Here is a 13,469-nt window from a genome sequence, read left to right as displayed (position 1 = left end):
GAAATAAAAACAATCTTCCTCTTTAATTAAGTTTGCAGACAGCAAGTGAAAGGCAAGGCTCTCTGGAGCGATCAGGAAATCCTTTCTGGTGTTGGGGTTTTCCTGCACCTTCTGAATGTGTTTTCTCCAGAGTCCAAGAGCTCAGTTTAACCGTGTTGATGCTTGTGGGTTTCGAGAGACTAAAATGCAGCCCGTGGTGTTAGAGCGCCGGACTGGGACCTCGGGAGAGCCGAGCGCTAGTCCCCTTCTTGGCCATGAAGCCACTGGGTGACTCTGGGCCTGTCTCAGAGGCTCAGCCCAACCTACCTCACAGGGCTGTTGCGAGGAGAAATGAGAAGCAAGCCTCACGAGAAAGAAGCCAAGAGGTGAGGTATAAATGCAGGCATAATAATTTAAACATGTGCCATGGAAACAGTTAAAATAGAAAACACGGTACAGAGAAGAATCCCACACGCTGTAACGGCTTTGTTAGCCCAGCTTTGTGTTTCAAGCTAGCGCCGCTTTTCCTTCCCACATTCCCCGTTCGTCGCTGAAAAGCGTGTGCGTGCGGGGGGGGGGGGGACTATTTGAAAGCTGCCCCTTTCAATACCCCCTTTCCTGCCTGGGATGATGGGAGTTTTAATCCAAACGCATCTGGGCCACGTCGGCCCATGTTGTTCATGATCTTGGGTGCCCATTTCGTGCCTGGTTAAGCTCCGACTTGGGCCTGCCCTTAACCATGACAATGTTTGGAAGGGTTTAAATATCGTTCCCTTTCTATAGCAATCATAGCCAAAGCTCTGGGTAGTTTATCAAACAGACAGCTCATAAAAACAAACCAGGGAAATGCTACAAAACTATCCAAAGTACACAAATCTCTTTGAACTTAAAAGCGCAACGAGGATGGCTGTGATCGCAACACAACGCTCGTTTCTGTAGCCGTCCCAGCCGCGGTGGTGCCGAGGGAGGTAATCGCGCACCCTGCACCTAGCGCTTTTGCGGCCGGGGAGCGGGCTCGCCCAGACGCGCGGGTGTTTGCCTTCGGCTCCTCGCTCTGCGCCTTCCTGCAGCGCGTCCGCGCAAAGGCCGCCCGCGCCCCTTGTGCCGCACGGATCGCAGGCCCGGACGCCGAGGCCAGAAGTCTCTGCCTGGCACCTCTGCGCTCAAAATCCCGGGAAGCGATCGGAGTCGTCGCAGCGCTCGCCGTTCCCGGGGCAGGGCTCGGAAGGACTGGACCCGACGGCTCGCGGCGCACGGTGCGTGTGCTCCTTGCCTGGAGGAGCGATGCGGGGGCGGAAAGCGGCGCGGGCGGGCGGGGAGCGCAGCACCCCGAGGAGGGCTCCGAGCCCGCGCGGGGCACGGCTGGCCGCGGACCGGCGGCGTTTCCCGGCCGGCCTTCCAGCGGGCGCGGAGGGAGGGAGGGAGGGAGGGGGCCGGGCCGGGCCCGCTCTGCGCGCCCTCAGAGGCGCGCTTGCCCGCCCCGCGCACGCCCCTCCCTCCCCCCTCCCTCCCCGGGCCTCGCCCCCGCGGGGCGTTCAGACGAGGCGGCGGCGGGGCAGGCGAGTCGCGCCGGGCGCTGCTGCCGCGTGTCCTGCGGCGCATTTCCGCGTCCGCGGCTCCCGCTTCGCTCCGTGTCGGGCTTCCGGGCCGCGCGCTGGGAGCGGGCGACACGTGTCTGCGCGCGTGCTGCGGGGGGCGCTCCCGGGGGGCGCGCCCAGCCCCGGGCCCCGTGGGCCCCCTTCACATGGGGGGGGCGCAGCAGGAACGGGCTCGGCGCGCCCCCCTCCGGCCGCAGGCGCGCCGCGATCCCGCGAGGGGCGACTCCGGAGTAGGCGCCGGCAGCGGGCTGCTCCTCGGGAGAGGGAAGCTCTCGTCGGACTGCAGCGCCCATGCTCCCCGGTCTTCTGGCTCTAGCTGCGACAACAGCCCCGTGAGGTAGGACAGGTTGCGGGTCTGGGGTAGCCCAGGGGGCGCTGGAACTGGGTGTCCACGCGCTGCCTCATGCAATGCTCTCATCTTTGGGGTGGGGGGGGGGACGGATCCCTGGATTCTCCAACGGGAGTGACTTTACTGCTGTTTACTGGTGAGGAGTGGGGGGTTCCTTTCTGGATCCCTGGCAGGCAGGCATGGGCTCAGACCACCTCTCCCCGAGAGAGAACCCCAATCTTATTTCAGACTCTGAAATGTTGGAAACACCCCCCCTTTTTTTTAAATCTCTCCTTCCTGCTCCCTGTTGAGGGATTTTTGGAGCAACGCCTCCACGTTCAACTGCTCCGCGTGTCAAAACGCTGGTTGTGTGTTCTTCCCCGCACACGTGCCTGCACGTGACTCTGGTCCTCAGCTGCGCTGCCGCACCCTGTCTGCCAAGAGCATCGGGTGCCCCTTGTGGGTGCGGGGGGCACACGGCCCCGCCGGGCAGGGCTGACTCAGGCATTCCTGGCTGGAGGGTTTCGCCGCCCAACTTGGCGTTGCTGGGGTGCCCCCTTTCCATATCCACGGCACTGTTCCAGCCCGCCCTGCCCTGCCCTGCCCTCTCCCTTTTACCCTTCACAACAACCCTGCGCAGTAGGTCCTGCAGAAAGGGGTCCCTGGTCTCTGCGCCGTGTTGGCTCGTAGCGGGGCTTTCTTTCGGGGGTCTCGGGAGATAAAAGCTGAGGCTGCACCTTTTCTCCCTCTTCCCGGCTCGTGCCAAGAGATCCACTGAGCTCTGCGTTCTTCGCTTCTTCTCCCAGGCGGCGGCGCCTCCTGGCACTGCTGGCACGGGGCTGGTTCACACCCGTCTTCTCGCCCCCGCTGTGTTTTGTAACGGCAGAAAAGACAGCCTGTTCAGCTCACGCTCTTTCCAGATGTGCCTCCACGCGGCACGTGGCAAGCTTTTCTGGCCCGGCACCCCTCCCGGGGCTGATCCGGCCCTGCGGAAGCTTAGCCGAGCCAGCGTTTGCCCCTCGGGGTGTTCGCGCACGAAGGCCAGCTGTACCTGTTGGGTTTTGGAAGCTCAGGGACCCAGGATTGAACCAAATCAGCGCTCTGCCCATTACGCTCAGCCGTGGATGCCGGTGGCTCATTCCCTTGCCAGCTCCCAAGCTCTTTGCTGCTGGAAATACGAGGAATTGAACCTTCTGCCTGCAAAGAGGGTCTTTCTCACAGCGACCGACCCTCTGCAGGGATTTGGGGCGCTCCCGTTTTCCAGCTCAATCTGCCCACCTAATTTAGCATCATCTGCTCTTCCAAGTGGTTCTTCAAAACAGCCGGGCTATTTTAGATGCAGGAATAGGCTTTCTGGTCTATCGGGGACAGTTTTTAATGGCCACACATATTCCTTCAGTTGTAAGACAAGCACTTCTCTTTCCATGCTTTGCAATAGCATCTTCACGCCTTTAAAATCTTTACCAACTTTAATTTTAAAAAATAATTCTCAGACCATGTGTAGTTTTGCACTTTAGGCTCCCTTAAATCCCAGCATCTCCACGGCTAAATTACTGAAAATTAATTTGGTTTTGTTCCCCAGCCCTCTTGCAGAGTTTGCCCAGCAATCTCCACTGGCAGCCGAATTTATTTTTTTATTATTATTAGAAAGGTTTTTTGTAAAACACATAAATACATGGTTTTGCATGAGAAGCATCCCATTTTCTAGGAATTTATATACTGGCTTCAATAAAAGTGGGCCGAGTATCCATTTGACGTTGCCTGTTTGCCGCCTGTTTGCCAAGTAAAAGCTCAGACCGTTGCATTAGAGGAAAGATTCTCTCTCGAGTCTTGTGATGTCAGTCTCTGAGCTGGTAAAAGGGCACGAAGAACCCACTTGTGCTTTCAGTAATTTCCATGAAGCCGGTAAATAATTTAAAACAGGAATAATTTACAAGGATATGTGCATCAGGGAATATCGAAGACTGTTCCAGATGCGAGATTTGGCTGCATTAAGCACCTCCGCCCAGAAAGAAGCACCTATTGGGCACCACCAAAACGTGTGTTTAAAAGGAACATTCGTTCTATTGCGCTGCTGGTAATTAGTCAATTCAGGTAATCCTTTATTAAGAAGATGCCGCGGTGTCCAGAAGACACAAAGCAAATGTTTTTGTGGAGTGGGCAACTAAGAGCCGCAAAGCCAGGTAACAAAATACCAGGGACTCCAAAGACTCAAGCTGTTCGCTGACTCTCAGCCTAACCTCCCTTGCAGGGTTGTTGTGAGAGGAAACCGGAGGAGGGGGATTATGACCCTTGCCAAAAAAAAAGGCAGGCGGAATGATAAAAGTTAGACCAGCGGTTGGCGTTGGTGCTGTGGTTACAGCTTTGGAAGGGGGGGCCTGGGAGATCCGGGTTCGAGTCTCCGTTTGGTCGCTCGCCTCGCAGGGTTGTTGTGGGGATGCGGTGGAGCGGAGGAGGACTGGCCTGGGTGTCTCGCCTGAGGGAATGCAAGGGAGGAGGACCATTTCGGGGCTGCGACTGGCCTGTGCCACCCAGCAGGGCGTTTTGGTAGCTCGCTCCTGCGTGCTGTGAGAAGGGCGGCGAGGCCTGAAGTCCTTGGCAGTGAGGGCTCGTTTCTCCCAGCTTTCCCGTTTGTTCTTGGCTCTTCCGGGCGTGCGCTGTCTGTTCCGACGGGGGGTCGGCTTTCCCCCCATCTGATCTGGATACGGCTGGCAAAGGCCGCGATCAGGAGGCCGGGTGCCCTCTTTTACAGGGAGCAGCCCTCTCTTTGAGGATTGTGCTCTTTTCTGAAGGCCTCCTATTCTGAATGGTTGCCTAGGCCAAGTGGGATGTAAAGTGGAGGGAAAACCGAAGTAGCATCCAGAAAAAGTGCTGGTTTCAGTTCTGCAGAGCACGTGGGCGGCAGAACAAGCAGGGAGCGCAAGTCGTGGCCCTTGCGATGATTTTCACCCACTGCTGTGAGATGGACGCTTCTCTCTCTAGGGCTGCAGTTGTCCACTTTTTTCCCAAGTCATTCCCAGGAGAAATATAGGAAAGGGAATGTGTGTGGTGTGGCAGACAGAGTGTGGCACCAGAGCTTAGGAGTCCTGGGTGCTAGTCCTCATGAACCATAACACTCACTGGCACCTTTGGGCCAGTCCCGGAAGTTCTGCCTAGCCTGCCCTACAGGATCGTTGTGTACATGAGCCATTCCTTTTCCTCTTCCCTCCCCGCACATTTTTCCTTGTGTGTTACGACTTTTTAGCTCATTCGTCTTTGGGTTATGGATTGTTGGATTTAACTGGTTATATGTCAACTGCTCTGATGAGCTTTTTGAGTAAGGAACAGGAGCGCACGGGGGGAAAGGCTGGATGCAAATGCAGTTCTAAATGCTTAAATAAAACGCACACTTCAGGCACACTGGTAACCTTTATTTGTTTTTGCTGGCGCGTGATCTCATTTCTTGTGAAGCCGTTTCTGTCGTGCGGCCGGCCACTCTTCCCCCAGCCCCAGTCCTCCAGGGCAGGAAGTCTAGCCAGCTGCCCCCCCCCGGGTTCTTTCCGGAAAGGATATCAGCCTTCCTGAAATCTCTAGACAACTTCCTGCTTTCTGGGTAGGCAGGTTGGCAGATACTGAATTGGCTTTCAGTTTGCAAAAGCCCTGCAGCAAAAGACCAAACATACCATGACATCACCACGAAGTTTTGTTTATCATTTGCTTAACTGAAGTACTTTTATCCTCCTCTCAGAGCAGCTGACCTGCAGTCAGTTCAGCAAGGCGGTCCTGGCCCCAAAGGCATATGATCGAAATAGTCACAAAGTCACAACACATGAGGAAGAAGGAATGGGGAGGGAAGAGGAAAAAAGGACGATTTCTTTTCAGCAGGGCCGACTGAATGGCCCCACTTCCCAATCCCAGCTGCCTCAGCGCAGCCTGCTGGAGTGGCTGCTGGTGGGGAGCGCTGCAGGAATGAAGGGGGATATTTAGGAGGGTTCGTAGACTTCCAGCCTGCTTTGCTTTCCCTAACCACTCTGCGAGCTCCCAACACACGGCCTTTGATTTCTTTTCTGCTTGCCTGCTGTGCCACATCTCCAGGCTACATTTGCTGTGGCGGCGGCACCTTCAAACCAGTTTCCCAGCATTAGGACCATCTGCACAGCCCTTGCAGCACTGGCACCGAGGGTTGGCAAATCTGGGCAGCGGCCAAGAGCCCAAACCCAAGCGGGGGCCCACAGATGGAAGACTGCCTTGGTCTGGCTCTTTTCCACGTTACAACTCCAGGCTCGCTCGCCTCTCGCTTTGGCCCCAACCACTGTGGAGAAGAGGGAGCGGAAGAGCGGACGCCGGGGCCTCCTCGATCCCCGGCCCTCTGCCCACCGAGCGAGCGAGTGGCAGCCGGCGGGAGCAGGTGAATCGTTGGGGGCCCATGGCGTGGTCCGAACAGCTCAAAACCCCCAGGGGTTTGTTGATGTCTGTCCCTGGCCACCCAGCGATAAAGGCACACTCACGCACTGGCGATGGGGATGTTCCATTCCCGATTTTTGCTCTCATCCCTCTGTGTCCCCTCTCCCTCTTTTCCATCAGTGTCCCTTCCTTTCATCCCGTCTTTTCCACCCAGAGAGACACACAGAAAGACTTCAGAGCGTGTGCACATTGGCACAGGCAAAACACACAATCGTTTGTCCTTTGGGCCTGAGCCCTGGATCTTTCGGCGCTCAAGAACTTGCAGGCACATTCTTGTTCAAGAAGGATTTTTAATGTATTCGTTCCCATTGCAGGCTTTTCTCCCTGCCTTTCATTGCCTCCTTGGACCACTGTAGCCAAGCACCTTGTTCTCCCAATTTTTCCGTTTTGTGTGGAGTGGGAGGGAAGCTTTGTGGTTTGGCTCCCCCTTCGTCCGACCCCGATCTGGAAATGCGAGGTGGGGGAATTCTCTTCCCAGAAATGGCTTTGGATGCGACTTTGAAACAGGCGGGGTGTAGCCATGTCAGTTGTCTTCCGTCCTTTGAGGAGCTGATAAATGCCGAATTTCCTTCCCCTTGCAGGAACTGTATCTTATACACTTACAACATAACGTACTAAAACCAGGCCGGCGCCCCTGCCGCTGACGCCCCTTTCCCTCTCTGCTGGACTCCGAGATAGTCTGCCTCCCGTCCCAGCCCAGGATGACTCGCAATCCAGTCTACGATTACCCCGAACCCTACGCCAACCCCCGGCACGGAGCGGTGGCGTCTCCCCGCAAGGTCAGCCTCGTGGGAAGGCTCCGGCTCACCCAGCCCGTCTGGCTGCAGTTCGGCATCAACTCGGCCACGGCGCTCCATATCTTGCAACGGGAGCCTGCGGGGGTAAGGACAAGGAAGGCGCCCAGCGCCCGTTCGCTGGCTTGTTTCGTTCCTACGCCTCCCAGTAGCCGGGGCTTCTCTGTGCAGCTACCAAAGTCAAACGAACGTTGTGCCGAAATGGACAGATGGCCTGTGTCTCTGAAGGAGAAAGAGGATACAGACTTCTGTCCAATTTGGAACTCCTTTTATTATTGGCTAGAGAAACGGGACTATGCGCAGCCTTAAATATGCTTATGGCTTACTATAAAAAGAAAAAGAAGGGGGGGCTGACCCAGTAGGTCTGCCGCTTTTGATGGTTTTTAGTTTGTTTTTGTTAGTTAATAGAAAAATAACAATAAAACTTATTTTAAAAAAAGTTAAAAAAGGCACACGCATTGATGTGAAAGAATAAAACAGCCGCCATAATTTGGCATAGACACATAACAGCGGTACAGAACAAAATGGAATGTATAAAGACAAAGTTTGAAAGTTAAATTATTAAAATACTGGGAAAATAGAAAGGTCTACCTCCTTGAGGAGCGCTTTCCAAAAAGGGTGCCGCCGCCACCACAAGGCCCTCCTGTCAGTAGCCCCTGCCTCATTTCCTTTGGAAGTGGATCCTGGGGAAGGACCCCCAAAGAGGACCTCAGGGTCTGGGTAGGTACATAAGGGGCAAGCCCTTCCTTCAGATTACCTGGCCCCAAGCCGTGCAGGTGCTGAAACATGCCTGACATGGTGTCTTTAAAAACTTATGAGCCCCCAAAGAAATAAGAAGTTGGCAACCCTGTTGAAAAGGAGGCAGTTCTGGTTATGCTCAGAGGATGGGAAGGATCGGAGTAAGAGTGTTTTTATCCTATGCACTGCAGTATTTGGGCCTTTAAAAGAGCATTAATGTTCCCACCCCTCTTTCCTTGATCTTGCCCACCCTGGCTCCATCCCTCCCCCCTTTTCCTCTCCATCTGGCCCCCCTCCAACCTCTGCCCCACACAGACGTTTCTGGTGCGGAGATCAAATACGCGGCAATGCCAGGTTCTCTGTTTACGCCTCCCGGACGATTCATCCCCAGCGTTTGTCACGACTTACTGCCTGCACCAGGGGCGCACAGGTAAGGTCGGTGTGGCTTCCCTGCATTTCGGAGGGCGGGTTAGAAAAGGGGGATTGGAGAACCAGCCGGGTGGCCGGCGAGGTGGGTGGCAGAGGAGGAATTGGACGAGTGAAGCGAGGGCTTCTCCCAGCAGCCGAGCTGCAGCCTCGCAGCCAGCCCACGCGGGCTGAGCAAAAGAAAGCAAGCTGGTGTCCGCCACCTGCTTCCCCTTGGGCTCAGGAATACCGGACGGCCAGTTTGCTTTGGGATAATTGGTCCAGCAGTTAAAACAACCCAGTGGTTAACCCAGCAACAAACCATGGGTAACCACTGAGTTGCTTTTCCCTGTCATAACCCGGTGATCCAAGTTTAGAGGACATGCTCAGGAATTCATGGGTTGCTGATCAAAAGCGGAAGGGGAGGTGGAGCCCGGAGGCACTGTGCCCGTGTTTTCCACCTCGACAGCCTATGGCAGTGGTGGCAGACCCGTGGCCCGCGTGGCACCGCGGGCAGGCAGAGCCCCCCTGTCAGCACGTGAGCCCAGTCGCCCCGGCATCGCCCCGGCGGCCGAGCATCGGATAGCAGTGTGCAGAGGGGCCACGCGCCTGCTCGGAAAGGAGCAGCGGCGCCAGGCGATGGCGTCACGAGCCGTGACTCCGTAGCCACGACTCGTCCGAGCTTCCGCATGGCCGGGCAGTGCGCTGCCAAGGATGTATAAATATATATCTACTTGGACTGGCCATGAGTTGTTTTTTCTAAACAAAAACCTCAGTTTGCAGGTTGTGTTGCAGGGTTGGCACTTTGCGATAAATAAGTGGGTTTTGGGTTGCAGTTTGGGCACTCGGTCTCGAAAAGGTTTGCCGTCACTGGCCTATGGGGTCTTTAACCCTCGGGTTTTCATGTCACGTGCTGTGTTTTCACTGAGCTTGCCTTTTCTCTAGGCGTCTCTCTGGATGGCTCGGAGCTGCTTTTCCCAAGCCTTCTCCACCTGATTGCTTCGTACTGCTCATCCCCGTAAGTGAAAATCATGCGATCAGCAGTTGCGTCTCCTTTCTCATCCTACGCTCATTTTGATATGACTGATAAGAGGGAACAGGCACAGAGGCTGAATGACTATTTTGCCTCTGTGTTCTTCCCAAAGCAGGACGGGGGAGACCCGCATAGGAGATGAGATGAGGCCGGGGACTTAGGGGCACAGCTTAGAGTCTCCCCCCTTGAAGTCGAGGGGCTCCTCAGGGCACTGGACATTACAAAGGCGCCAGGCCCTAACGGGTTACACCCGAGAGGACTTAGAGAGTTGGCCGGGGTTCTCTCATGCCCTCTGGCCTCCATTTTTGAGGCCTCGTGGAGAACGGGTGAAGTTCCAGAGGACTAGAGGGCGGCATCAGTGGTCCCAACTTTCAAAAAGGGTAGTAGAAGCGACATGGGGAATTACAGACTGGTTAGCCTTACGTCCATAGTAGGAAAAACAATGGAAAGGCTCATAATAGTGAGAGATCTAGCGATGCTAGATAGGGAAGGGAGGCTGAGAGCCACACAACACAGCTTCCGCAAAAACAGGCCCTGCCAGACAAACCTTGTGAGATTCTACAACAAGGTTTCGAGGTGGCTGGATGGAGGGGGTGCAGTGGGTGTGGTTTACCTGGATTTCAGCAGGGCCTTTGACAAAGTGCCCCATGATATCCTGGTGGAGAAACTGGGGAGTTTTGGGGTAGACCAAAGCACTGTCCGGTGGATTAGGGCATGGTTGACTGACCGAAAGCAGAGGGTAACCATTAGCGGGGAATCGTCGGGATGGTGGCCAGGGACAAGTGGGGTCCCCCAGGGCTCTGTCCTGTGGCCGATCCTGTTTCATCTTTTCATGAGTGACATGGAAGAAGGGCTGAACAGTCTGCTGATCAAATTTGCAGACGATACTAAGTGTGTTAAAAGTGACACGTGTCCCTTTTCTGCTCTGCTCTGCAGGGACGTCCTTCCTCTCTCCCTGCGTCTTCCACGGCCCATCTGGGAAGCCTCATCTTGCCAACAGCTGGAAGCCATCGCGCATTTGGGACTGGGTGAGTGGTGCCAACTTGGCTGTGTTGCCGAAGCACAGCCTGTCGAAACGTTTCCAGCGGTGCCTGGACTCGCCCCCCGGCCCATCTGCTCTTTGACCTTTTGGACCATCCTCCTGCGTCCCAGACAAAAAACACTCTCGATTTTCTCTCGTCGCCATTCACACGCACACAGAACGGCCCGCGAGGCCGGCTGCATGCATTCCGTTCCCTTCTTTTGCTCTGGAAAGCGGAGGCTTGTGCGAGGCTCAGCGAAGAAGGGGGAACGGCAGCTGATGCCGGTGGGCAGGGCGGTCCACTCCGTGGCCCACGTGCTCCTTTCTCTCTGCAGCAGCCAGAATATCCAGGGAAGGCAGCCTGGTGCTGTCCTGGAGTTTTGGACTCCAGCTCCCATAATCCTGGACTTATTTATTTATAGGATAAATAACCCCACATTTCATGGCAAACACACACAGGCGCGCGTGCGCGCGCGCGCACACGCGCACACACACACACACACACACATTCCTACAGTGCATCACCTTTCATTCATTTATAGCTTTTATATCCTGCCCTTCAGTGTCTCAGGGCAGTGATACAATAAAATAAATAAATAAGATACAGCATCCAGACACTAATATGTAAAATCAGTCTTAAAGCACCACTGACATTTAAAATAATGGGAAAATAAAAAGTGTTCGGCCTGGCATGGAGATGAAACAAGGGTTGGGGCCAGGCCCTCCTATCTGGGGAGCCCATTGCACAGCCGGGGTGCCACCACGGGTAAGGCCCTTCCCCGGTCTGATCTCCCTCGATGACGTGATGGCCCGTTCTTCGCTGCAAAGCCCTTCTGGGTTTGTAAGGGAGGGTGTCGCAAGCTGCGCGCTCTTGTCCGAGCAACAAGGGGGAAAGAGCCGCAGTCCCCAAGCCGTCTCAGCCGCTTTTGCCTCTTCTGTCCCCACTCCTAGAATTCTGGAACTCATCTCTCAATACGAAGGAATCTGCCGGACCCCCGGTGACCCCGTCCAGGATGGCCACAGACCCTCTGCCCCACCCCGTCCGTGACCCCCGCCCGCACAGCAGCTCCGAGGAGGCTGGTGGAAGGCCGACCCCGACCCCGGGCGTTCCAGGCCCTCCACCCGAAGGGACGACGCGTGGAGACATGGGGATCCGGCGGCAGCACTTCAAGAACAACATCAAGGTGCAGGTGTCCACGGAGGCCGTCAGCCCCCTGTCTCCTCCAGCTGCCCCACCGCCCCCCATTCCCGTTGGGAAGAAGAAGCAGACGGAGTATCTGCCCCAGTCTCCTGTCTCCGTGGGGAGAGGCCAGTCTTCCGAGGAGAGCCCTGTGCGTGACGTTTCCCTGCCCGGCGCGGCAGGGCTTGAATCCTGCCGTGAGCCACGGAGCGCGGATACGGAGCCCGTGGGACATTCGGAGGCACCCGAAACCCCTCTTTCCACCTTGGGGCAGCTGCTACGGGTTCTAGAGGAGGAACAGCCCAGGGTGTATGCCCACTCTGGCCACTTTCTCTGGGACATCCAAGCCCAAGAAGGAGGCGATGTGGATGGCGGAATCAGGGACTGTGGCCTGTCGTCTTTTCATCCTTCTTGAGGCATATCCGGAGCTGGGCTTGTGCAGACTGCGCTGCAAAGGACAAGTCCCAGGACCTCTGAGTTTCTCTGGGATGGGAAGGGGAGGAAGCTTAACGCTCCACACAGGAAATGCACAGGACCTGCCCAATCTCCAGGAAAAAACTCAAGCGCCGACTTCTCAAATCTTCTGAGAAAAGCAGAACCCTGACGGAGTTGGTCCACTTTCCAGGAAAGGGTTTGTTGGAGGGGGGCGCATGTGTCAAGAGCTCACATAGTATAATGGCTTGTGTCGGCTCAGGCTGGCCTACCTTGCAGGGGTGTTGGGAGGATCAAGAGGGAAGGAAGCCTGATGATGCGGCAGATTGCCGAGAGCCTTGGAAGAAAGGTGGGAACTTCAATATTCAGCTATGAAGCTTGCTGGGTGGTTTTGGGCTGCTCTTTCGCTCTCAGTTTGGCCTACCTTGCAAGGCTGACAAATCAGAATGGGGAAACATATAACGCTTGGAATTTCCTGAACGACACTGATATATAAAAGTTAGTTTTAGGGGTTTGTCCTTTCTTTTGCAGAAGGAAGATGTGATGCTCTTACTGAGGAATATTTTATTGAGATTACAGTTTTGAGTTACAATGTCCATATGTTGTACACAGCTCAAAATCTTCTTTGATGAAAGGCAGATATGAAAAATATTTTCCGTGATGTGCTATTATTAATAAATAGAAGCTGCTCATTGTTTTTTTCCTTATTGCTATGAATTACATGTGGCATCACGGCCTCTGGGAGGGCCTCACTCCAGGTAAGCTGGTAAAAATTCCCACATATTGCTTTGGGGGATAGATGGACAAGAAACCTAGAAAGCTGTTTTTCCTCCTGCTATCCGAGCCGCACAAACGGTAGCAGAAAGCAAAACATTATTCTGTGGATTCATTTGGGTCACTGCTGGAGAGGGAAGAAAACCTTTTAGTTTTTAAAAGCGTCATGTTTGGGGACGGTGGCCCTTCCTGCCAGTCCGTGTTGGCCATACGAGATTTCAAAGCATGGGGACTAGAAAGTTGCTTTTTTTAATTAAGGGAGGGGCCACAGACTCAGGAGTAGAGTCCCTACTCTGCAGCATAACGGTCCCACTGGATCCAGAACCCCGCAGGTTCTGCTGGGGGGGAGGTGACCCTCAGGCCCCTGGCGGGCACTTCAAGGGCTCTGCATGGAGTCGTGCTGCCCTTCACATTGGACGGCCGGCGCTCCACGTTTGGGGCGGCATGTGGGACTCGGACGTTCCCCACTTGCGGGTATTTCCAGGGCCAAGGTCTTTCTGCCCCACTGGTGCAGAAATAGCCACACGCTGCACGGAGAGCCCGCAGAAGCAGGGCATGGGATCAGCCCCTTGGCATGCGGCGGGCAGAGCCGGGCCAGCCCCACAGCCAGATCCGCGGAGACGAGGCAAGGCCCCTGGGGGCGAGGGGTGCCTGGATCCCCTCCTCCTGAGGCGCGGCCTCCGCACTCCCGGCCAGCGGGGCACTTTCCGCAGGCAGGGATTGGGGCTCCCGGGAACAGCGGGC

The 13,469-nt window shown here is 55.5% G+C and overlaps 1 protein-coding gene across 1 annotated transcript; it reads left to right on the top strand.

Moving 5' to 3' along the window:
• The first annotated feature begins 1,772 nt into the window (after positions 1-1,772).
• RIN1 (Ras and Rab interactor 1) lies at positions 1,773-12,643 on the top strand. Its single transcript, XM_044448348.1, has 6 exons — positions 1,773-1,914; positions 6,930-7,229; positions 8,196-8,310; positions 9,231-9,303; positions 10,255-10,346; positions 11,291-12,643. Exons 2-6 carry the CDS (start codon positions 7,050-7,052, stop codon positions 11,932-11,934), a joined length of 1,104 nt encoding a protein of 367 aa, XP_044304283.1. The 5' UTR covers positions 1,773-1,914; positions 6,930-7,049; the 3' UTR covers positions 11,935-12,643.
• The last annotated feature ends 826 nt before the right edge of the window (positions 12,644-13,469 follow it).

This window comes from Varanus komodoensis, unplaced genomic scaffold (genome assembly GCF_004798865.1).
Source record: "Varanus komodoensis strain SLA01 unplaced genomic scaffold, ASM479886v1 scaffold55, whole genome shotgun sequence".
Taxonomy (NCBI): domain Eukaryota; kingdom Metazoa; phylum Chordata; class Lepidosauria; order Squamata; family Varanidae; genus Varanus; species Varanus komodoensis.
The sequence above is the reverse complement of the archived record's forward strand: the minus strand, read 5'-3'. Positions and strand labels throughout refer to the sequence as shown.